This window comes from Macaca nemestrina, chromosome 4, assembly GCF_043159975.1.
Source record: "Macaca nemestrina isolate mMacNem1 chromosome 4, mMacNem.hap1, whole genome shotgun sequence".
NCBI classification, from domain to species: domain Eukaryota; kingdom Metazoa; phylum Chordata; class Mammalia; order Primates; family Cercopithecidae; genus Macaca; species Macaca nemestrina.
This window is the reverse complement of record NC_092128.1, coordinates 31,884,239-31,910,593: the sequence shown is the minus strand read 5'-3', so window position 1 is coordinate 31,910,593 and position 26,355 is coordinate 31,884,239. Positions and strand designations below refer to the sequence as shown.

Sequence of the window (26,355 nt, the reverse complement as noted above, 5' to 3'; positions counted from 1 at the left end):
GTAAGCAAATAATCCACATGGAACAGAATATGGTCTGTGTTAGAATTTATAAATCAAAAGGAGTTTGGTCAAATAATAGTTTCCATTCTTTAAATGAAAGATGAACTCAACTTAATTTTTAGAAACTAAAATCTCAAATCACTCACTCCTACGACCCTTGACTGTGTGGACGCCAAAGTGTTTCCAGAATCACTGCTGTAGGATGAAAGAACAAAAATTTTCAGAAAACTACATGATGATTAACAAGCCTTAAAATAAATTAATAAAAACACAAGACAGTTAAAAAGGCAACAAGAAACATGAGTTAAGGGGAAAACACTTAGAACTATTAAGAACACTCCAAATTTCAGTTCCCCCTAGTGCGCAGGAAAAAATAGCAATAAAATCTCTAAATGAATTTGGTCAAAGAAAAACTTAACAACAACCTGGTGGGGGCGTGGGGGCGGGGTGGCGGGAGGGGAGGACACTTTTCTTTTCAGCTGTTTTTCACATAAGTATCAGCTGGAGTGGAATTTTGCCAGGAAATAATTCATCTGATGTCCCATCTCTGCATCATTCTCTGTGGGATTCTTTCTGGGGAGCCACATAGTCATTCTGCACATGCCCCTCCCAATCTAAGGGCTCCAGGACACATACTGTGGTTGGCCAAGATGTCTTAAATTAGTTTTGTTTCAATGGCATAGATCCCCACAGCATCAAGTCATTTCCGTCCTTCATGCCTGGGACCTTGTGACCACTTGTGCCAATACCAGCTTGCTTCCTGCCCTCATTCCCACTCCAGTCCAAGACAATCCCAGCTCTTGCCTGGAGACATGCAATAAATTTCTAACAAATCTTCTGCTTCTATCTTGATCCTGCAATCCAGTTTCTGCACATGATCTTCCTAAAGCCTCAACTAGACCATACCATACCACTCTCCAAACCAAATCCCTTCAAAGGCTTTTACCAGATCTGTAAATTCCCAGCACCTAACAAGTTCTTGGAACTTCATTTGGGTACCAATTATATGTTGAATGAATGGTGAATAAGCAAGTTCATCAGGGCCTGGAGTCATGACTCAATAGCAGAAGCTTTAGACCTTAGGACATCTTGCAGTCATGATTCACATCTCATGTTACATACCTGGAACATTCCAAACCAATTGAAAGAGGAATAATATATTCATCCGATTTATCTACTTCTGATTTTGAATCCATTCTATTTGTCTGACTAGCAGATCTCTGGTTCTTAACCTAAGAATGGTAGATTTAATATCTGGTTCTGGTTTTCAGACTCAAGTTTAGCAACGTAGGTGTCAATCCTCCTATCATCAACTTAAGCTACTGCTTCTGTTTCACAACTGAAACCTGGCCCTAATTCTGTTTCCTGGCTCTCTTTCATTCCCATGTGCCCTCCTGTTGCAGGCACAGGCATGCCCCAGAACCCAGATCCCATATCTCTCAACTGCTGCTAAACAGGATGAGATGCTGAGCCCTGACCCTAGAGCAGGGTCCTATCCTCTGCTACAGAACACTTTTTATGTGAACTGTTAGCCACAGTATCTGACTTTCTCCAAGCTACCTACTTCCTGATGTCCTGTCTCCAGCATGCACTCACCTGCCATGTCCATTTATTCATTCATTCAAGCACTCTCAGATTATCTTCTAGACGGTACAGCTACAGTGCTAATGAAAGAGGACTGTGGTATGCTCTCCACCTCTGAAGAAAGAGAAGGGAGTAATTTAAAAAGTGGTAAGATGTCTGCATGGGACCTCAGAAACTGACCAGGTGTTCACAGTGGTTCACCTCTTACCCTCTTACTTTGCCTTGACAGAACTTTAGTCAGGATTCTCTCCTTCCTACAGGTCCCTGAATTCTACTTGGCCACAAGCCTGAGCAAGTACTAAACACTGGAACGTGGCCCCCTTTTTAGCTTGCACTGAGAATCAGCTGGCCACAGCAGGACAATTCCTGTCAGACCCCACTGTTCATCCCCCCATCCCACTGATCACCCCCCCACACACCATCCTACTGATCATCCCCTGTCCCACTGGTCATGTACCCGTACCACTGGTCATGTCACCGTCCCACTGGTCACCCCCCCATCCCACTGGTCATCCCCTCGTCCCACTGGTCACCCCCCAACCGCCATCTCACTGACTGACTGATCATCCCACCCCCCCCCACATCCCACTGGTCACCCCCTGTCCTACTGGTCATTCCATCATTCCACTGATGACCCCCCCACCATCCCACTGATCATTCCTCATCCCATCGATCACCCCCCTCATCCCACTGGTCATCATCCTGTCTCACTGATCATTCCCCCGTCCCACTGATGACCCCCCCTCCACCATCCCACTGATCATTCCCCCATCCCACTGATCACCCCCCAACACAACATCCCACTGATCATCCCCCCCTGCCCCACTGGTCATCCCCCCTCCCACTGGTCATCCCCTCATCCCACTGATCATTTCCCATCCCACTGACCATCCCCCCCTCCCACTGGTCATCCCCCCATCCCACTGATCACCCCCCACCACCACCACCATCCCACCAGTCAGCCGCCATCCCACTGGTCATCCCCCCATGCCCCACTGATCATCCCCCCACCAGCCCACTGATCATCCTTCCATTGCTTGCTCCCCTTTTATAATTTTAATCAAGCTTCTGCTTATCTCTCCCTACCCTATATAAGAGAAGCCTCTTTCTTTTTGATTTTGTGACACTTGTCAATTTCTGAGGTCGGAGCATTCTCTCTGTGGCAATGGTCTGTCTTCTGAATAAAATCCCTTCTTATCTAAGTCTGGATTTGTTTTCATTGACAGAATACATAGAAGAGAAATCTAACTTAGGTGGGAAGAGGAGGAGATGAAGATTAGAGAAGGCTTCCTGGAAATAAACTGAGAACAGAAGGAAAATAAAACGTTAGCTGGACACAGTGGCCCACGCCTATGATCCTAGCACTTTAGGAGGCCAAGGCGGGTGGATCCCTTGAGGCTAGGAGTTTAGATAAGCCTGGGTAACATGGTGAAATCTTGTCTCTACTAAAATAATAATAATAATACAAAAAGATAGCTGGACGTGGTGGTGCAAGACTGTAATCTCAGTTACTTGGGAGGCTGAGGTGCGAGAATCGCTTGAATCTAGGAAACGGATGTTTCAGTGAGCCAAGGTTGTGCCGCTGCACTACAGCCTGGGTGACAGAGTGAGATTCTGTCTCAGAAAAAAAGAAAAGAAGGAAAAGAAAATGTTAACCAAACTAACATGGAGGACATGCAGGGATTCCAGGTTGCAGCGTGGTATGTGTGACTCTTTTGCCATGTGGCAGTATGTTTAGGTCCTCACCAAGACCACCATCTCTGATCTGTGCTCTGTGAGCCTGAATGAAATTCTTCATGCCACCGGCATCTGGCAATGCTCCCAAACACTGCACCTGGCAAGCTGGCCTAGCTCCTTCCTCGGTCCAGGTCTAGTCCTCTGTGTGTGCCCACAAAAACACATGCACACATGTTCTTTCTCATTCAAATGTGTGACCCTTACCCCCAGCATGCCATGGACACCTCAAGTGAACTCCAGCATCTCCAGAACACCCAAGGGGTCAAGTAGTTATTCATATAGATGTAGGCCATCTCCACCTTTTCATGGACTCTCTGTTCATGGCATCTCACTCTGTAGGCTTAGGCAAAATTCCTGTAGCCTAGAGAGATCTGAGACTACAAGGACATGAAAAATGCAAAGAGAGTAAGCTTGGCTGGAAACTGCATGAGGACTGGAAGCAGGTCTGATTCACTCAGCATCATATCCCTACCACCTATAACAAGGCCCCAACACACAGTAGGGGCTCAAATATTTGTTAAATAAAATGTCATATCAGCTCAAGTGAATAATTCCATCTATCACAGGGTTTCCTCTGACACTAACATCAAGCAACATTTTAAAGGGGAAAACAGTAGTTGCCCTCCACAATATGAAACACACAAGGCTAGCAATGCACTCTGAACATCCCTATTTCCCTTAATAGACCATTATGCACATGTCAGCCATGATTCACGATGCAAATGTAACTCTAGAGTCGTATGACCATAAGTACCAATGCCTTGGATGTGTATCTGAGCTGGTACAAGAGGCATTATTTTTTTTCCTCACTGCTACAACTGCCAGAAGATATGTTTAAATCATTACTTGAAATTCCTTTCCCAACCAAACCTCTTCCCAGAGCTGTTAACAAGAAACAAAATGTGCTGACTTGAGTTTCACTTTATTTCCATTCCTCTGCCTTCCTCTTGTGGGACCCCCAATGAATCATGAAATGGCTTTGGTCAGGTAAGAGTGAAAAAAGCAAAGCAGCCCAGTCTGTCAAACATGCAGATCCTAGAGGACAGAGACTGCAGCCAAGTTCTATCAACGGACGTAACCTCTGAAATAATTGGCACCTATTTCAATCAACTATTCATCTGATAGCCTTCTGATTTTATTATATTATGAAGCCATTTATTTTCAAGGAAACTATATTTGTTGCTTAGTTGATACATGATGAAGTAAACTGAGAAAACACACTCCTAATTCCCAGGCCAACTCTTTTAGGGCCTATAAAAAATGACATAAATAGATTCTGATGTCGCTTCATTTCTGAAGAAGGGTGTTTTTATATTACGTTCTATCAACACAGTAAGTACAGATTGCATCTTAAAGCTCTCATCTAGTGCTGGAGTTTCCAAACACAATGGCTTTAACAAGGAAATGACTTTGGAAAGGAAAATAAAAGAATGTGATTTCTTTGGGGCTAAGCATGGGAGAGAAGCACACTTCTTGTCATGACTTGCGAGGCATGCAGAGACCAGCTGGCAAGGCTCTGATCACAGAAGCTAATCCCTCAGAAGAAAATGGGTAATCCCAGGGCCAAAATTCACCCAAAGAACCAGAACAAATATGTGCTTAGGTCAGAGAGAACTTCATTAATCAGGCTCAATCTGGCAGCCATGATTGGGGAGATGCCATGTAAAGAGGAAAGCAGAGATTGAAGTGATGCTTCTACTTGCCAAGGAATGCCAAATATCACCAGCAAACCATAAGAAGCAAGGACAGAGGCTGGAAGAGATTCCTTCTCACAGCCTCAGGAAGATCCAAGTCTGCTGACACCTTGATCTCAAGTTTCTGGCCCCCAAACTGTGGAGGCCAAATTTCTGTTGCTCAAGCCACCCAGTTTATGGGACTTCGTTACAGCAGCCCTAGCAAACTAATACAGTTGGCAATGGGAGTAAGGTAGCAGGAAAACAACCGAAAACAGGGACCACACAGTTCATGTGAAGCTCCTGGCCCTTTTGAAGCATTTGCACAGGAATCTCTGGGAAAGAGGTTCAATCTATCACTTGAGGCTAAATTCTCTTACACTTGGGAATTCACATTTATTCATTTGTATGACACTAAAAGAACATGATAAATATAAAGACAACAAGCTAGAGGGGGTCAGGGCCCCATACGATAGCCAGGATTCTGCTCGATGACTTCATGCATAGTCAGACCTTACCAGCTGTGAGAGAATAAAGGCAGAGGAGGAGACACTTCAACCCAGTCAGGTAAAGTTGACAAGGAATAGGTAGTGTGTCATGGTCCAAAACCAGCAGGCCAGATTTTGGGGACATGTCCAACTCCAAGGATCTGAAGTGTAAGTCAAATGTCTGGTGGGACATCACTGTGAGTTTGCAGTGACAGAGAGGGGCTCAGGGTTCACTCCAGGACAGTCAAATACAGGGTCCCTCATGACAAAACCATTCCAAACCCTGGCAACTTGTGGGTTGATGTTGGGCAGAAGCTGTTGGCCCTGCTAAGACTCAGGAACTGAACAAAACTGAAATCGCTGCAAGGGCATGGGTGATGCTGGGTAGGGGTGATCATGGAAAACAGGGACTAACACTGTCAGGTAAAGCCACACACTGATTGCACGTAAGAGGATACATGAGAGTAATCACCAACAGATGATTACTACATACCAACAGATGATCTGATGATTACTACATACCAACAGATGATCTACAAACACTAGATATTTTACACATGTTAAACATTTCTCATATATTTATTACATTACAAAGTTGGCATAATATTCTACATTCAACTTTTTGCACTCTTTTTCTTAGGAAACTGTGTTTCTACTCAAGTTGTCAGAATTAATTTAACTCATATGCCATTGTGTACTTCCTTCAAGCTTGGGGTCCATAAGCTGTCCTGTTCCACTGTCTCATGCCAGGTCTTTTCATTATATGAACTGCAGGATGCTCTCTCTCAGGCAGTGTTTTGGAGGCAATGCCTCTAAATGATGCCTCCATTAAGGCAAAGATCACATGAATTTGTAATTGTTTTCATCTCCACCTCCTCTGAAACATAGTGACCTGCTGGAAAGCAAAGACCATGATTTGTTTCTGTATCCTCAAAGCTTACACTATAAATGCTCACTGAATTGATTCATTCTTAAGAAGATTCAAAATAAAAAAGAAGCAAGCAGATTTGGTGAGCCATTTCTGACTGGTATTTCATGAATTCATGTATTTAACTATGGCCAGCACTATGCTAGGTAGTACATTAGTCATGTGAAGAAACAATAAGATTTATCACTGCTAAGGTACGGAGCAAGTTTCAGGAATGGCAAGAATGGGCTGCATTTAATTGAGCACTTAGCCTCTCTGCTGCCTTTTGCTCATTGAGCAAATTGGACATATATTCAGAGCAGTAAGAACACTCATAGGCTACCTGCTGGTGTAGATGGGCTCCTTACAAGATACAAATTGAGGCTGGGCGTGGTGGTTCGTGCCTGTAATGCCAGAACTTTGGGAGGCCAAGGCAGATGAATCACTTGAGGTCAGGAGTTCAAGACCAGCCTGGCCAACATGGTGAAACCCTATCTCTCCTAAAAATATAAAAACCAGTCAGACGTGGGGGCATGCACCTGTAATCCCAGCTACTTGGGAGACTGAGGCAGGAGAATCACTTGAACCCAGAAGGCAGAGGGTGCAGTGAGCCGAGATCATGCCACTGCACTTCAGCCTGAGTGACAGAGTGAGACTGGGTCTCAAAAAAAAAAAAAAAACAAATTGACCATTATTGAACACTAGCCATGAGCCACACATTGTTCCGTATCTCACTCAATTCTTGTACAATTGTTATCCCCATTCTACACATGAATAAATTGGGGTACAACATGATTAAGTAAGTTACCCAGATCCCTTTGCTACAATATGACAAATCTAGAACATAAACCCAGCCAGTGAGAAGTTCTTAACCACTCCCCAGTGCTGCCTAAGAGATTAGAGTTGGGATGAACCTACAGATTATCGGCTTGGTATTTGCCAGCAATAAAAACGTGACTTAACATTACAGTAACCCCTGAAGGTTATAAAGCATGTTTGGAAGTAGCCCTGCCCTTTGTTTCCCAGAGGCTGAGCAAACCTTACCCGCAGACTCACATTACTAACACAACCATGAATCTGGTGACAATGGTCATTCAACAGAAATTCATGAAGCACCTGTTACATGCCAGGTACTGTACTGGGTAATGGGGATCTTTCCACTAAGATAAAACATGTCCTGATAGAAGAGATTAACAGAGAAATCGGCACTGCAATCAGAGTGGCAAGTGGTACCACAGAGTTACGCACAGGGACTCTGGAAGCACATTGCTAAGGATGAGGCAAAATACCCCAAACTTGTCCTCAAATCTCAACCCTTTTAAAGTGGCAACTGAATGGTCACATTTAAGCAGAAACAACTGTTAGGCGACATGGTAAATAATATTCAATAACCAAGGATGACAAGAATAGGATGGTAGAATACTTAGCCCAGGAGTGGGTGGATGGCATTGAGAACTGGAAGAGAGAAAAGAGAGAGGAGATGGTCAGGAGTCACTTGAAATCCTCCTCTCTGGTCTTTCATGTAGAATCTTAGCCACATATAGCTAAGATCAAGCAAAAACACTCTGCTATTTCAAATATCCTACACGCCAGGCAACATACCTACCATCTTTAGGATAATATACAGCTTTGTTATGGCTTTGAGGGGAAAATCTGTATTATCCCCATTCCTTTCACTAGTAATACCTGATATTAAGTAGCACTTTCGAGTTCATAAAGAACATTCACAAGAATTCTATCATTGGATTATTACTGAGCAGAAAGGGCCTCCATTTTACAGACAAGGAAATCCTCAGAGAAGCTTGTTAACAAAATCTCATAATTGAAAAATAGGGATTTAAAGAAGTGCTTCTGACTGCAAGGTTGGTTCTACTGCATCAAACTGCCATTGTTTACTAACAACTTAACTACAGCATAAGAATCATAGGTTTTAAAGCACTTATTTGAATGCTGTTTGCTGTTTCATATTAACAGCAGCTGTTGCTACTTGGCAGTTACTAGGCCCTAAATATTAGGAATGGCTGGGGTGAAGAACAGCTTTGAAATGACACTCTATTTGATCAGGTTCTGCAATAATTGTTAAAATCATATGCATGTCCTTTGGATCCCTATAAAGCTTCTACAGTATCACTGCACCTGCAGTTCCAATTTGCAATTTTCTCAGCCCTCCTTTGAAGTTATTCTTGCCAATTACCTGGTGTTAATATTAATTAAATGTGATTTGTAACTCAAAATGTGGTGTTATCAATGGAACTCAGCTGTACGAATATAAAGTAAAATTTTCAATTGAATTAAATTGTTTCCTTTCATTCATAGTATTTTACAACATTAATACTTTTGTCAAATTGATTTTTGCCTGCTGGAAGTCATTTTTCCAAAGCAATGAACATCTGAGGGGAAACACTGCTCTTTATGTATTCTTTTCTTTCTGTCATTGAAAATACTTTGTTTTAATCTTAAAGTGAATCCATTTCAGTTAACAGAAACTTGTTTCTTGTTTATAATCCAAGAGGGGAAAATACTTTCTTTTAAAACTGTATGAAGATACGTTAAAAATATGATCAGTGAACACGTTTCGATTGTACACTAGGGATGAAATTTTCCTTATTTTATTGCTTGACCCTCACCAAAAAAAAAAAAAACAAAAAAAACTCCATCAAACTTTTTGGCAACTGTCATTTTATATACACAAAAAATGAACTAATTAAATTGGTTCATTACATTAACATTTCAAACAGAATCTTCCGTCCCAACAACTCTCTGGTCTCTTCCAACTCTAAGACGTTAATATTCTGAACATGTCAAACAATAGTCAGAAGCTTCCAGCATTTGCAAATTTAGGGGAGAAAGACACATATAGTAGAATATTTGACAGAATCAGGTCTATTCTGCCCCCTGTAATGTATGCAATGACGACTTGAAGACCTGTCATCTTCAATAAGCCATTCATAAGCATGATGACTGATTAAAGAAGCTGTGCCACCATACTGTGCAAATCTACAGTGAAAAGATATGTTTTCACATATTCCTTTTATCTTCAGAGATAAAACTTTAGCTTCCTTGCCCCTTATAATGATAGCAGTAGCATTAACATTTATTATCCTGTCTTCTTTTAAAAATAATATAATAATGTAAGACAAAGAAGAGAAGGAACCTGTCAAAAGACTAAAGGAAGTCATTTATTGAGTTATGAGCCACCAGGCCCAGAGCTTATGATGGAAAAGCATGAATGAATATTATCAACTCCTTTATTATAATATCAATGAAACATTATATCAAGGAATTTAAACAAGACAGAAATAGATGACTGTGGACCTAACAGCTAAGGGTTGTGTAACATGTAGGTCTTAACCAGCAGCAACTAAGCTATTCTCTTCCCTCAAACCAAAAGACTAAAGAGGGAAATAAAAATAAATTAGGCCAGAAAAAACTTCTCTGGATTTATGTAATTTTCCAGGTGTCATCAAAGAGAAGTTTCTTGGAATTACACAAAGCAGGGCAGGTGAACAGCAGGTACACACCTGTGTTGGCAGTGTCTATTGTTATCCTATTGGGAAGCTCTCAACTAGGAAAGCCAGACAGACACTGGGATCCCATCACTTACCCCAGTCTGGAACCCTGAATTATCCATTAGGTTACCTCATTTACCCAAGAGTCAGTATTGAGAGAGTAGAATTCCATAACATTCCAAAAGGAACTTGTGAAACCGCTATATTACAGGCTTCTCCATTAACTAAATTCTGTCTGCTTAAGCCCCTCTCATCCTTATTACCAACATGTTGTCCTCCTGGCCCATCCCTATCACTGGAAGCTAACTTTCTGAGTATACCCTCCTTCACCCTCTGTTAAAAAATGAATTATCTCCCAAGAAAAATACATTGAAATCCTAACCCCAGTACCTCAGAATGTGACCTTATTTGGAAAGAGGGTCATTGCAAATATAGTTAGTTAAGATGAGGTCATACTGGAGTAGGGTGGGCCTTTATTCCAATACGTCTGCATTGTTATAAGAAGAGAAGACACAGAGACAAACACGAGATGGAAGAAGATAGTCATGTGATGGTAGAGGCAGAGACTGTAGTGATGTATCTACAAGCCAAGGAATACCATGGATTGTCAGCAAACACCAGAAGCTAACACAGGCAAGGGGGGATTCTCTCCTACAAGTTTCAGAAGCAGCATGGCCCTGCTGATACCTTAATTTTTTATTTCTAGTGTCCAGAACTGTGAGATGATAAATTTCTATTATTTTAAGCCACCTAGTTTACTATACTTTACTATAAAATACCTCCTTTCAAGGACCTCACTTCATGTAGGAACCCTAGCCCTAACCCCAACCCTACTGTGCATGTTCAGCTATGCATTCTGGCAAACGTTCATGTTTTCTTATGAAGCACTGCTCAACATTGTTAAATTTTTTTTCTGAGGAGCTCCTTTTATCATCTCCAATAATTGAAGTCTTCTTTAAAGGACACTGAGAGCCCTCCCATGACCATAAACCCATGAAAAGAGAACACTCCATCATACTGTTACCTCCCCATTGCAATGTCTAGGCCATTATTCCCACACTGTATAAGTCTGTTCTCACAATGCTAATAAAGACATACCCAAGACTGAGTAATTTATAAAGGAAAGAGGTTTAACTGACTCACAGTTCCACATGGCTGGGGGTGGCCTCACAATCATAGTGGAAGGCAAATGAGGGACAAAGTCACGTCTTACATGGTGGCAGGCAAGAATGCTTGTGCAGGGGAACTCTCATTTATTAAACCATCAGATCTCATGAGACTCATTCATTACCATGAGAACAGTATGGGGGAAACTACCCCCATGATTCAATGATCTCCACCTTGCCCCACCCTTGACACATGGGGATTATTATAATTCAAGGTGAGATTTGGGTGGGGACACAGCCAAACCATATCATACACCTTTATATGAAAACTTCTCCCCATGAGTCCATCCTCATTCCCCTTTACTTCTCACCTTAGCAACCACCTTTCCATCCTCAATTTTATGAGAATGAACTTTGATCTATATCTCAGTTCCTGCTTGGCTCTAGATCAATGTTCCTTGCTATTCTTCTCCACAAAGCTATGTGCTATTACCTAAAGTTTACTGTGTTCATTTTACTATCTCTTTTCTGTTTATGGTACCTGCCTTTTCCTAGTTGCCCAGGTATACAATTTCAAGTTCAACTTTAACTTCTTTCATACCTTCAAGCTCTGTGTCCAATCAGTTACTAAATTCCCTAGACTTCACCTCACAAATGACCCCCAAGTCTGTCTCCTCTTCCATTTCTATTATCACTGCCCTATATCCGGCCAAGATTTTTATTGGAATGGCCCCTGAACTGGTCTCCTTGTCTTTTACTTCTCATAGTACAACCTTAAATATACATTCTGATAGATCCCCCTCTCCTCAGCAGTTTTCTCCTAATATAATTTGAATATTTGTCCCTGCCCAAAGCTCATGTGCAACTGTAATCCCCAATGCTGAAGGTGGGGCCTGGTGGGAGGTGCTGGGACATGGGGGCAGAGCCCTCATGGCTTGGTGCTATCTTCAGGATGGTGAGTTCCCACAAGATCTGGTGGCTGAAATGTGTGTTGCATCTCCCCCATTCCCAACTGTCTCTTGCTCTTGCTTCCATTATGTGGTGTGCTTGCTCCTGCTTTACCTTCTATGATGACTGTAAATCTCAAAAGGCCTCCCCAGGAGCAGATGCTACTAAGCTTCCTGTACAGCCTGCAGAACCATGAGCCAATTAAACCCCTTTTGTCATAAATTACCCAGTCTTGGGTGTTTCTTTAGAGAAATGCAAGAACAGCCTAATACAGAAGATTGGTGCTGAGGGGTGGGGCATTGCTATAAAGATACCTGAAAATGTGGAAGTGACTTTGAAACTGGGTAACAGGCAGAGGTTGGAAGAGTTTGGAGGGCTCAGGAGAAGATAGGAAGATGAGGGAAAGTTTGTACCTTGTTAGAGACCAGTTAAATGGTTTTCACCAAAATGGTAATAGTGATATGGACAGTGAAATCCTGGCTGCTGAGGTCTCAGATGGAAATGCGGGACTTACTGTACTCTGGAGCAAAGGTTATCTGTGTTATGCCTTAGCAAACAGCTTGGCTGCATTCTCTTCATGCCTTAGGGCTCTGTGGAAGTTTGAACTTGAAAATAATGACCTAGGGTATACAGCAGAAGAAATTTCTATGCAGCAAATCATTCAAAATGTGGCCTGGCTGCTTTTAATAACCTACATTCAGATGTGGGAGCAAAGGAATGACTTAAAGCTGCAACTTATATTTAAAAGGGAAGCAGGGTATAAAAGTTTGGAAAATTTATACCATAGCCATGGGGCAGAGAAAGAAAAAGCTTTTTCAAGAGAGGAATTCAAGCAGGCTGTGGAGCAACCACTTGCTAGAGATATTTGCATAACTAAAAGGAGCCAAGTCCTAATATCTAAGACAATGGGGGAAAGGCCTCCATGGCATTTCAGAGACCTTCATAGCAGTCCCTCCTATCACAGCCTAGAGGCATAGGAGGGAAGAGTCCTTTCATGGGCCAGGTCCAGGGCCCCATTGCCCTGTGCAGCCTCAGGACACTGTTACCCACATCCCAGCCACTCCAGCTCTAGCCTTGGCTCAAAGGGCCTCAGATATTGCTCATGCCAGTGCTCTGGAGAGTATGAGCCACTATAAACCTTGGCAGCCTCCATGTGGCATTAAGCTTGCAAGTGCACAGAGTGCAAGAGTGATGAGGCTTGGCACCCTTTGCCTACATTTCAGAGGATGTATGGAAAAGCCTAGGCACCCAGGCAGAAGCCTGCTGATGGGGCAGAGCCCTCACAGAAAACCTCTACAAGGGCATTGCCAAGGGGAAATGTGGAGTTGGAGCCCCCACACAGAGTCCCCAATGGGGCACTGCCAAATGGAGCTGTTAGAAAGAGGCCATCCTCCAGACTCCAGAATAGTAGATCCACCAGCAGTTTGCACCTGGTGCCTGGAATAGCTGCAGGTACTCAACACCTTATGAGAGAAGACACAAGGGCTGAACCTTGAAAAGCCACAGGGGTGGAGCTGCCTAAGGCCTTGGGAGCCCACCCCTCACAACAGTGTGCCCTGGATGTGGGACATGGAGTCAAAGGAAACCATTTTGGAGCTTTAAGATGTAATAACTTCCCTGCTGTGTTTTGAAGTTTTGAACTTGCATGGAGCCTGCAGCCCCTTTGTTTTGGCAATTTCTTCCTTTTGGAATAGGAATGTTTATCCAATGCCTCTACTCACATTGTATCTTAGGAGTAAATAACTTGTTTTTTATTTTACAGGCTCATAGGTGGAAAGGACTTGCTTTGTCTCAGATGAGACTTTGAACTCGGATATCTTTTTTTTTTTTTTGAGATGGAGTCTTGGTCTGTAACCCAGGTTGAAGTGCATTGGTGTAATGTCAGCTCACTGCAACCTCCACCTCCCAGGTTCAAGCAATTCTCCTGCCTCAACCTCCCAAGTAGCTGGGACAGCAGGTACATGCCTCCATGCCTGGCTAATTTTTAGTAGAGACTGGGTTTCACCATGTTGGCCAGGCTGGTCCCAAACTCCACCTCAGCCTCCCAAAGTGCTGGGATTACAGGCATGAGCCATCACACCCAGCCTGGACTTTTGAGTTAATGCTACAATGAGTTGACATTTGTGGGGACTATTGGGAAGGCATAATTGTATTTTGCAATGTGAAAAGGACATGAGATTTGAGAGGAACCAAGGTGGAATGATATAGTTTGGATATTTATCCCCACCCAAATCTCACGTCGAAATGTAATCCCCAGTGATGGAGGCAGGGCCTGGTGGAAGGTGTTTGGGTCATGGGGAGGATCTCTCGTCACCTGGTGCTGTCTTCAAGATAGTGAGTTCTCACAAAATTTGGTCATTTAAAAGTGTGCTGCACCTCCTTCCTTTGCTCCTGCTTCACCTTCTGCCATGATTGTAAGCCTCCTGAAGCCTCCCCAGAAGTGGATGCCACTATGCTTTCTGTACAGCCCACAGAACCATGAGCCAATTAAACCTCTTTTCTCATAAATTACTCACTTTCAGGGATTTCTTTATAGCAATGCAGAATGGCCTAGCACACCTCCATTGTCTAGAAAACTAAGGATAAAATAAACAACCTATGATTTGAAATAATCATGTGTCTATGTCAAGCCTTCCAATTTTGTCTCCCATACTTCACTATACAAACTATGCTCCAGTCAGTAAAACTGTGCTATTTGCTGATACCAAATATGTTTTTTTCCTTCTCCAGCAATAATCCTATAGTCAAGAGATGCCTTGGGATGACACTACAACAGCTGGGATATCAAGGGGCTATTTGTCTTTATCAAGCGTCTCCTGGCCCTCTCCCCTTCAGAAAGATCTCAACTAGGGAAGAGCCATCACTGAGGTCTGATCATGACCACCATACACTCATAAACTTCATTCTCCCAGATTAACAAAGGAGATTTCCCCAAGTCTGATTTTGTTAAAATGAAAACCATTCTAGAAGCAATTTATCACTAAACCAATTTTCATTTCACCATCACTCCATTATGATCTGCTTGAGTTAATGAGAGGTAAGACAGAGGAAGCCTAAATTTACACTGAAATTTCTTAGTAATCAATGTTGCTAAAGAGAAATTCAGAACAAAGGACAGAGAACATTATGAGTTGGGGAAATATACAATTTTATTAATGGGCAGACACTCCAAACTAAATTAATATATACATCTCCTTCAGTCAAGCTACTGAGGTTTTTTTTAAAAAACACACTACTAACATGGTGACAGATGTCATCAGTGTTGTAGTAAGAGCTGCAAATGTTTTAGAACTAATGAATTTTCATTAGAGACATCAGATAATTTCAGAATGGGTTAAGTTGCTACCATTTGCCATTCCCATTAATATCATTGTCATATAAAAGGTTTAATTTTCAGCTATTTTTGTTCTAGATAAAAATCTTTGTCATTAAAATGAGGGATGATTTTGATATTTAATATATTCCATGGCATACTCCAGTGTGGTACTAATTTGGCCTTTTCAGTATTCTGCATATTAATTGACAATCCATCCCTCCTCCATTCCCCAGATAAGTAAGAACTGAAATAGAATGGACAACCAATCAAGTCACAGAATACTGAAAAGATCAACACAGAAGGAATGTGTTGCTCTAATCAAGAGCATATACAAGGCACCAAAATTATTTTCTCCCATGCTAATGACTATGATAGAAACAGGAATAATGAATGGCACCATCTAAATCCTTTTATGTGACAGTATTACCAAAGCATAGCAATGCTCCCTAAAAAATAAAAGCTAAGTATTTCTTATTTTAGTCAAAAGAATAAAACTGTGGTTTCACTTAACTTTTAGAACAATGCATTTTGTCAGATTCTGCAACAATTGGAAGATTATGTCCTGTTTTGAATTTTTTATAGTAATCTATCTCATGCACACAAAATGTGTCCTCAAGTTGCAGAATGTCCAGGATCACTGCAGAAAACTTATTTCAATACATACTTTATTAGTTTCCTTCTCTTGTTGAATTATCACTCTGGTAAGAACTGACATCAGTTGCTTAAATAATACATTAATGCTATTTCCAGAAGCTATTGTTTTCATTTGAGTGGGCATTTCCTCTAAAGATGAACTTTAGATTTTTATCCAAGAAGGTAATATAATTAGTCATAATTTAAAGATCAATTGAATGTTTTGAATCCGTTTTATAGCAATAATGATATAAATTCCCAGAGAGCAAAGATTATGGCATCATGCACACTTACAGCAGGTGTGAACAGTTGTCCAATTAAATCAATTAGCCCAATCTGTCCAACAAGACCAGGCCTTTTATACATTTTCTGCAATAGCACAAATGTAGAACAAATGTTAAAGATACTAAATATTGTGTATTATAATTTTCTATGCCCTACTATGTACAGAAAAGCTTGCAGTCATCTGCAAGTCTCTCAAGTGAAAATCCTATTTCAATAACATCAGACTTTTTGTCCTTGGTAATTATGGTTAAGCCCAAATCACTCCCATGATCTTTTTCTGAGTCGAGGCCTCTAAGAAAAACAATAAATTTATCAACATAATGTCTTTCTACAGGCTCAAAATTACTGAAAAACAATCAATGGACACTTTAATCTTTCCACAAAATATTATTACTTATAGAAAAATTCATTCATTCTTAATAAGAATAATAGTACTTAAGTAACAATAACATATTTCATTCACAAAGATACGTTGTTGACAAATCAGCAGTTAAGATCTGTGCTCTAAGTTGTTCCTCTGTTTTGCTCTGTTTTTAAAGTAGTAGAATGGATTTATAACCTCATTGGTACATATGCAAGATGGTGAAATGCCTAGACACTTGAATAAGCACCTTGAAAAAAAGCCCAGGATGGAGGTCAGCAGTACCTTGTTGTAAACAAGTTTTTACATCTTGCCCTTCACCACACCCTAAGCTTCAGAGTTTTCGTTAAGAATAAAAATGCAAAAAGTCAAACATGACAATAAGAATATTGCTTAAGTATAGCCTTGGGGGCTACTTCAGCATTGTTTTAAGATGATTACTAGACTTAATCCCTCTAGTGTTGGATGTTAAATTCCACTGACTTTTTTTTTTAATTTAATGACTTGCTAATGTAAACTTCCATCTAGAACAATCAAATACTATGTCATTTATTCAAATTTACAGTGCCTCTAATGTGCCAGCAAACTCCCTTGTCAAAACAGACAACTTTAAAAAATGTTCACTTGAGTCAGGAGCCCTACTTCCTAAATTAGCACCAAAATGTCACCTTGATAGGCCTATGAACAACAAAATCATTTATAATAAACCCAGCTTCCCTCTAGAGTGGACAGCCTAGTTCATGCATTTGTAGGAGTTCTAATTATTCCCTACAGATAAGAGAGCACTTGGAGATGCTCAAGCATCAGCAACCTGTCACCTCCAAATACAATCATCTGATAAATATATGCTTACCAATCTCCCTTGAGATCTGAGTGAAGGCCTCCACACCGCTCTCACCATAGTTCCCCTCAGAAGCCAGTGTCGACACGTAATTCCATCCCAGTGCTGTCACGATGTCCACCATGGCTTGGGCTTGGTAGGAGTCAGGCGGGACCACTCGAGAGAAAAAGTCATACCTGGTGTTATCACTTAGCTCTGGGGCTGTGGATGCATAGCTGATTTGAGGTATCTGCAAAACAAATGATGGGTCATTTCAACCCAAGAAGAATCTTGAAGAATGATGGATTGTCATACGAGCTAAACAGCCAAGGCTATACCAGAAACCTAGACGTATCAGCCTGAAGCCAAAATACAGTTTTATGACTACCAATTTAATTAGAAAGTATTTTTGAATGATCTATAGGCTTACTTTCTCTCAATGCACAATATTTCTAAACAGTGAGAAAGAATTTCAGTTTGCTTTAGTTTCCATTGTTTCTGGAGCCAAAGCAAAACATTTGTGCTTTTTGTTGATGTTGCTTTTTTAGTCTGTACATGATAAGCTCTGGTGCAGAAACAAGAGAAAAACGAAGGTATATGCATCAGAAAAGGTCACCTCTGAAACTGGCTTTGGTTTTATAGGACATGAATGCTATACAATAACTAACAGGGAATTTAATATGAGATTTTTTTACTCTTGATGCCATTGCAGTCTTAAGACTACATTTTTAGTAAATTATTTTAAATATATAGTTTTACAAGTCTATTGACTGTTTATTGATATAATCAGAGTGCCACAAAAAGATTTGAGAATTGCCAGCAACCACATATCCTCTTATAGAAAAATCTTTCTAACCCCATCCAAAACATCACAGAAAAGGGAATCCAGACCATACATTCTTTAGAAGAAGAGACTAATTTTCTTTTAATGGGGTGAATTGCCAGAAATTTTTCAAAACGAGGAATCTTATGTCATTTCTCAATAATGTAGGAGAGTGGGCTATGTGGTTGTGTCTAGTAACCCCTCTGCTGCCATGCCGTGGTATGAGTGAAAGTTCAGAGGTCAAAATGACTCCAAGACGCCCTAATTCAGGTAGCTTGGTTGAAGATGCAGGTTTGACTTGTACATAAAAAAATTAACAGTGTGCTACATCACTTGCTGCAGCTAACATCAGTGCTCAGAGGATGTCAGAGGTTGCAGTTCCATCTTTCCCCACAGGGCTGCACACTCTGGGATCCAATAGTCCCCACCACAGTCTAGACAAATGATTCCCAATCTATATAGACGTTTCAACTCCACCTTTGATATATTTGTAAAGCTCTCAACATCTAAATAACCTTCCTAAGTCTAGAGAGTCCTATTCCATACTGGTGGCCAGTGAAATGACAGTGAAGTCCCTAAAATATAAAAGTCACCCCGGGAGCAGCAGCAGCAGAGCAATGTGCTTGGAGCTGTCCAGGGTGCTGAATATTCATTCGGCTTCCGTGTAACTTGGATCCACCTACATTAGCCGTAACAGTGAGTACCCAGAATAGCGTGGCCCATTTAACCCCAAATTCTTTCTGGTTCTGTTCTCCTAGTGGGGACCGTGTTAACTTACTTGTTAACACTGTGGGACCGTGAAAAACATCTGACCCATCTCATCCTGCCCTTTGCCTTCTCTGCCAGATACACTGGCCTGATCTTGACAAATTTTTCCCCTGGTTAGAGATTTTTTTTTTTTTTTTTTTTTTTTTTGAGAAGGAGCCTCGCTCTGTCACCCAGACTGGAGTGCAGTGGCGCAATCTCGGCTCACCACAAGCTCTGCCTCCCAGGTTCACGCCATTCTCCTGCCTCAGCCTTCCAAGTAGCTGGGACTGCAGGCGCCCGCCACCACACCCAGCTAATTTTTTGTATTTTTAGTAGAAACGGAGTTTCACTATGTTAGCCAGGATGGTCTCGATCTCCGATCTCGTGATCCACCCGCCTCGGCCTCCCAAAGTGCTGGGATTACAGGCATGAGCCACCGCACCCAGCCTCTCCTGGTTAGATTTTGTGCCTCCATAGTACATAACTACTCTCAATGACACCCCTCCAAATCTCAAACCACACACCAAATCTTGCCCTTTTTCACCTTTTCTTGTTTGTTTTCAGAGGATCTGGGAAGGAAACCGTAGATAACTTAGTGAGATCTAAGTCTTACTAGGTAAAAATTTCCCAAATATCAAAAGCATGTGCATTCCTATATTCTAATGAAAGTAAGTTAGCCATCTGACTTTCACTTTAGAATAAATTCTGGGTATGTGCAAGTATGGGTTGTGTGGGGGGAAGGGAATAGGGGAGCATTCTATAACAAATTCTATAGCACTATACCATTTCTTTGTCCTATTTGGATACCGATACTCCCACTTCCTCAGCTACTAAGAGTCCAGCAGTAAAATTACTTACACAACTCCCACCCTGCCTATAATAATGAGCCACCCTTTCTAAAAATGAGCAGAAAGTGTGAAAATTGAGTGTTTGAAACCAAAACTAATTATCTCAAATTACTACCTTCAGTCAGTCACTTCCAGGCTGTTTAATTAGCAGTCAGCCTCATGTTTAGGATTAATTAAACAGGTGTAAAGGGTATATAAAATAAAAGCGCAGATAGAAGATGGTTGTTAGATTCAGTAATGGACTTTCTCCCCAAAGTCTTGAAGAGTTTTCTGTTTGCAGATCAATGTGTGGGAAAGTAATGTGAGAGTATATGCTTGTATTTTTATTTTTTCAGTCTACAATAATACACATCAGGGTATATGAATAGTATTTCAAGACAAGTTTTCAAGTTTTCATGTGTCACATCTCATTTTTATTTTGTTGTGGTAGACCACTAAGCATTGGTTTATTAAGCATTTTAATTTCTGTGCCAGCATCCTCAGTATTTCTACCATCCACAAATTAAACCCCTACTGGCAACTGAAGTAGAAATTTTTTAAAGACCTGGAATGTTTCCTTTTCTTTTCCCTACATCAAATCCACTGTAACTACCCCCTTAACCTTGGAGGTTTCATCTACCAGAAACACAACAATGGAAAAAAATATGGTGAATGGTGAAGAGAAGTGAAGGAAAAAAATGAGAGGAAAAAGAAGGAAAGCATACCAAGAAAAGAAGTTGCTAGGAAAAGCACCCATTATCAGTTCCCCCATCCTTTAAAAAAAGCAATGTCTTTTATAAGCCTCTGTTAACTCCCATTGCCAATGTAAAGGATAAAATCCAAACTCTTCGGTCTAGTTTGCAAAGATCATCAGATTCTGTCTCATCTTCCTCCCCTGACCTGTACCTTCTCCCCATATTCTCACAGCATCTGCACCCTTCTCCATACCAGGGAGATTTAATACTCTCCTCTACCTAATGATCCTCTATACAAACTCAATATCCAGCTCAAAAGTCATCTCCTTCTGGGGACAGTTTCACTGACTCCATCAGGCAGAGCTGTCTTTTGCTATTCCTGTCTTCCAAAGTCTCCACCATCTAACATTAGAATCACGACTCTGCTGGCTTATGATCCTCTCAAGACCAAACAGGGTCTCTGTTTATTTGGTATCCCCAACACCAGGCAGAGCAATTGCTCAATGAATGTTTGAGGGCAATTAATTTATTAAACTGCTGCAGGAAATTTAATACAGCTTCTTCCCCAACACTTCCTCCCTTGCATTCCACCAAAATATTGTGCAGGCTATTCTCCATTTGACCTTCCTGATCCTTCGCTATCCCACCAAAGACCCTAGGAGGCTGCTCTCTATGACCATACTGACTGGGATTCCTTACCTCTGGCGTCTAGTTGAGTTTGTCCTGGAGGCACCAGCAGAACTTGGGAGGGTGAGGGGAGACAGAAAGAAGTTAGAGTATTTATCCCCCAGCTTCTTCTTCCACTGACTCAGTGATTCTCCACCTAACCCCTCACCGACAGCTAAAGCTTTTGCCAGATTCCAGTGACTACTTTGTACCATTGCTCCTGTAGGGTCTCCCCACTGTTGTTGGCTCCTGAGCACTTCATCATCCCTTGTTTTTTCTAACTGTGCCCACACTTAAAATAGTCTTTTTGTGAACTGCTCTTCCATTACCTCTGGGTGTGCCAGAAGCCTGAGGAACACTCCCCTATGACAAGTCTCTGTAGAAGACAACACTGCTGTGGCTCCCAAACCTCAGCCCTACCCTAACCTCTTAGCCCTTCTCCAGTCACCTGCCCTTCCAGCCTTCTCTACCACTGTCCTTAGGTGGCATTCTCCTTCATTTCCCTAAAGCATCCTATTGCATATTTGAAAACATCTGTCATTTTGCTTTTCTTCATTGCTTATTTTCTTTGTGCTGAGGCTTCATAAAAATATCATATGTGCTTAAATAAGGCCATATTTCTATTACTCAAATAAAGCATATTTGAGTCAATTAATTATACAACTCAGGACACTCATCATCCTCTTTTTTTAAAAAAAAAATGTTTTAGGTTCCACTTTTCTAATAATTATTTTGGTTAGGAAAAACCCTTTTTCTTCTCTCACTACATTCTCACTTCAGCCCACAGAAGAGGAGATTCCTACCCCCCCAACCCCACCCTCTTTGGGAGCTCTAGAACAAATATTTCGTCTCTCACTCTCCATTCCTTTACTGACTTTCCCCAACACGGGGGGGAAAGAAACTGAAGCCAGAATTCTATGTTTATTGGGCAAAAGGGGACAGCAGGCTTTCCTTTTATTCTCTGACCTGTCCACGTACATCTCAGGCTTCTTTTCTCTATAATGTCAAGAGACCATGCAGGGCCTCAATTCTTGGAAAGGAAGCCCACCCTCTTCTCTCCGTATTCCACTGGCAACCAGACATTTGAGAAATACTTGAAGTCCATGCTACTCATTGCAAGTGAACTTTAAGTCTTCTGTGCAGGCAGAAGTGGGTCCCAAGGTTGAGATACGGTGCAAGAGTAGGAGGCACAGGTTCAAGCTGAATTATCTCCAGTGCAGCTCTTAACAGAGAGTCATGTGCCTGGGGAGTTATTTGGTCTTGCCCAGCTGTTAATAAAGCTAATTACTTGATCTTCATTTAACTAGCTATTCTGTGAATATTGGACTTGCAAACTCTAAGAAATTCCAAAAATTTGACTTAGAGCTCAAGGAGATTAAAATTACATTTCAAAAGAAATTTATTTACATATATTATTAATAGAAATTAGCAGAGATTATTGTCTTCTAATGTCTGTTGTCCTTCTAGATGAAACCTCCAATTTTTACCTAGCCACCCAGAACATGACTACATTTCCTAGCCTTCCTTGCAATGGTAAGTGAAGCTTCTGAAAAGGATCCTTAAAGGGAAAAGACATGCCTTTTTCATGCTCCTCCCTCTTTCTTGCTGGCAAGACTTTGGACATAATGCATGAAGCTCCATTAGTTATCTTGGGCTATGACCTAGCAAAGGTGGAGGAAAAAGTCACACCCTAGTCCAAGCCACTGTGATATCTGGATTCCTAAAGCCACTTGATTCTTCTTCCTGCTTCCATTCATGCCCGTCTCAAATCTACGCTACACCAGCAAGAAAACTGATATTTTACAAAAATAGATCTTAGAAGCTGGGTGCAGTGGCTCATGCCTGTAATCCCAGCACTTTGGGAGGCTGAGGTGGGCAGATCACCTGAGGTCAGGAGTTCAAGACCAGCCTGGTCGACATGGTGAAACCCCGTCTCTACTAAAAATACCAAAAATTAGCCAGGCGTAGTGGTGGGTGCCTGTAATCCCAGCTACTCAGGAGGCTGAGACAGGAGAATCTCTTGAACCCAGGAGGCAGAGGTTGCAGTGAGCCGAAATCACACCATTGCAATCCAGCCTGGGCAACAAGAGCGAAACTCCATCTCAAAAAAAAAAAAAAAAAAAAAAAAGATCTTAGAAAAATCTTGCTTAGGGTCCTTCAATCATTTCCCCATTGCCCTTAGAATACAGCCCAAACCTCTTGTCACAGGATCCTTTGAACTAGCAACTGACCACCTATCCCTCTCACTCACCTGATCCAACCACACTGGCTTCCTTTTTGTTTCACCTCCAGCACTCATACATATCACCACATACATTTTCCCAAGCAAGTCCTTCCTGGCCTTTCTCATCTTTCAGCCTCAGCTCAACAGACCTTCCCTGACCACCTCATGTAGCGTTGTCTCTTTACCTTCCATTATGATCTCATCACACTACTTATTTCCTTCCTCTTTCACAACCTGCATTAATGTGTGTATTCTGTTTCCCCTACTAACATGTAGACTCCACAGGGTTATTTTCTGCATTGTTTACAGATGTAAGATGAGCTCCTAGGAGACAGTAGGTGTTCAATAAATATTCATTGAAAGCAAAATGAACCCATCCATCCATTAATCAAGAACTCCTTTTATTATTTTCTTCCATGTATCCTAACTCTGAAAGATTTTACTATAAAACTATTTAAGTTAAAAGACCACCCATTTCCCATATTCTTTTTAAATCAAAGATCTGTTAAGCTGCAAAACTTCTGATCAGCACAAGGTACATTTTTTTTTTTTCCAAGCTGAAGTGATAGAATTCCAGTTCAAATCACCGAAGTGCCGCTTCAGTTGTAGTCTGTGCAGTCTCCTCACAGGGAAGTGTACAACTGCCATTTTGCTTTTCAAAATGCCAAAAAAAATGGCCATGAAAACTTCATAACTATCTTGGCAAACACATTGACAGTCCATGGACTTCAGTGTGTCATTAAAGAAGAACAAAAATTACATTTCTAATCAAAGGCCAACATCATAGATTATTTAATCATTTACCCCTTCTTGCTTATCTTTATCTGTAAGACGGATATTCTAGACAGGGAAAAAAGTGCTTACATCTCCCCCAAACCAACTGTGTCTCTCCACGTTGCCTTCACTGAGCCTTACTGTACATGACTGACTGATGAAATAAAGGATTTCTGAGGCTCCAAGGGGCTCAGAGACTTTTAGATACCAGAAATACTCTTTTTGTGGCCCAAGGAAGTTACAACTTCAGCTGCCTTAAGGTTTCCCACTGCTTGCACATCAAAATATTGCAATAAGCTTGAAACTTCCCTTGTCTATTCAGAATGCCATAAGTTTTGCATCTGTTCACCACAGTTACTAGTTTGCTAAAGATCCCAAGGAAGCCAAGACATCCCTGACAAGGCTAGCAAAAAGCCACCTAAAGAACAGCTTAGAGGAAGCCCCTCCCGATTCTAGGAAATTTCAATCTTTCTGCAAGAAACTTGCACACATCTGAGTACAGGTTTGCAAACAGAAGACAATTTAAGACCTGAATCACATACGTTTTCACCACCAAAAAGGGTTTTTTTTGTTGTTTTTTTTTTTCTGTTTTTTTCCCCCCTGCCAAGAAAAGGTTTTTGTTCTCTGCAAACAACCTTGTCCATTGATCGTGGAACTTAATTGGTGGAGAAGGTTTGCGGGGTGGGTTATTTGTGCTACTCAATAACATCATTGGTTTTTTCCAGTGAAAGATCAGCTTGAAGCTGCATTCTTCCCTTAGGGGGTAGTGCTTGCCTGAGCACTTTTCCAGTGATGGTGGTTAGCAACAGTGGCCATCAGGATGATAGCTTCCTGCCACCTGGCCTCAGGGTAGATTTGTTTTTGCTGCAAAACCCAGGTCAGAAAAAGCATAATTATTATAGCCATTAACTTTGTCTTTTTATACTTGACTGCTCTTTAGTATTAAAACTACTAGTTGCTTGTGGCAAAACATCAGTATATAATCAGAAATTAGATATAAATGAGGAGTTAGGGGTAGAAGTCAATGTCCAGCACTGGCCCAACTCTCCCAACATTGCCCTGAGCTTTCACGCTCCTCCCACCTTCATGAAAACAGGCTAAGGAGAGGGAAAAGAAGAAAGGAAATGCAAAGCCAGAGAGTGAAACAAAAAAGGACATGGATGATTGCCCCAAGTTTGCATCCAAAAACATGAAGTAGTAGTATTCCTTCCCCAAATCAGGACTGGCTCAGAATAATTCTGTCCACATAGTGGACAGTTAATAAGATTCCTGTTTGTAAAGTTGGTGTCAAATAGGAAATTCAGTCTCTGCCCTTTTTTTCTCAGTTGAGTTCCTATAGTTGATTCAGAGGAGGATGTGAGCCTTTGGCTTTTGATGCACAATGGAGCTTAGCAAAAGCAAAGGAGAGGAAGTCTATTGAAATGGGAAATCGTGGGGTCAGAGAGAGCCAGGAGTACACTATATTGCACCATATTTTTATCTGTCTCCCCAATGTGAGCTCACTAAGACCAAGCAAAGCTTTACACACATGCCTGCACCAAAGGGGCTTGTGGTTAGTTAACACGGCTGAGTGTAACACAATAGGTTTAAGGTCATGAGTTGAATTCCATTATGGGCCAGGATAAATACCACACCCCTCACCAGAACCTTCCTCTTCACAAATCCAGAGCACACCAACAAAGTCAACCAGAGAGAAGAGAGACAAGATCAATCCATTCTCACTGCCAGATGAATAATTCAAAGATGGTTTGTTACTAATGGTGAACCTAAAATTTTAGCAGCAAATCATGAGAGACACACTTTCTTCGAAACATAAAGAGTATGTTTTGTATCTATATCTGCCTGAAAGTATAAATAAATATTATACTTATAAAGTCATATGTTGATTTCAGATAATTCATTTGAATAGACCATTGAATTGTAAAAGGGTACATTTTCTCACTGCCTTTTCAAGGGTATTGTATGAGTCATAGAGGCAAAGAAAACAAATGACTAAAGGAGACTAAATAAAGGGACTATTTTCAAGGCAGGAGCAGCATATAGGGAAGGCAGTGGAAAGCCACAACCCAGAAGGAGTCAGAGGTTGAGGATGGCGGTTGTTACCCATGAGCTCTAAGAAAGAGAGCAATTACAGAGTCATGAATGGAAGCCACCTTGAGGGGAGCAGTAACCTCTCTAAAAGGACACGGCCAGCCCCTGGCAACCTCAAAAGGAAATTACATTCTGACCTTT

At 41.3% G+C, this 26,355-nt stretch overlaps 1 protein-coding gene across 10 annotated transcripts in view; it reads right to left on the bottom strand.

Annotated features, from left to right (window-relative positions):
• The window catches only part of LOC105474850 (glutamate metabotropic receptor 8), an 808,970-nt gene that overhangs the window by 648,248 nt on the left and 134,367 nt on the right, over positions 1–26,355 (bottom strand). For 9 of the 10 annotated variants that reach the window (XM_071094550.1, XM_071094551.1, XM_011729672.2 and 6 more), the window contains one exon: positions 17,401–17,617. In XM_071094550.1, coding sequence (XP_070950651.1) covers positions 17,401–17,617 — 217 coding nt within the window. Of the gene's footprint in view, positions 1–17,400; positions 17,618–23,376; positions 23,512–26,355 lie in introns of those variants that run through there. The other variant, XM_011729697.3, reaches the window with a different exon arrangement.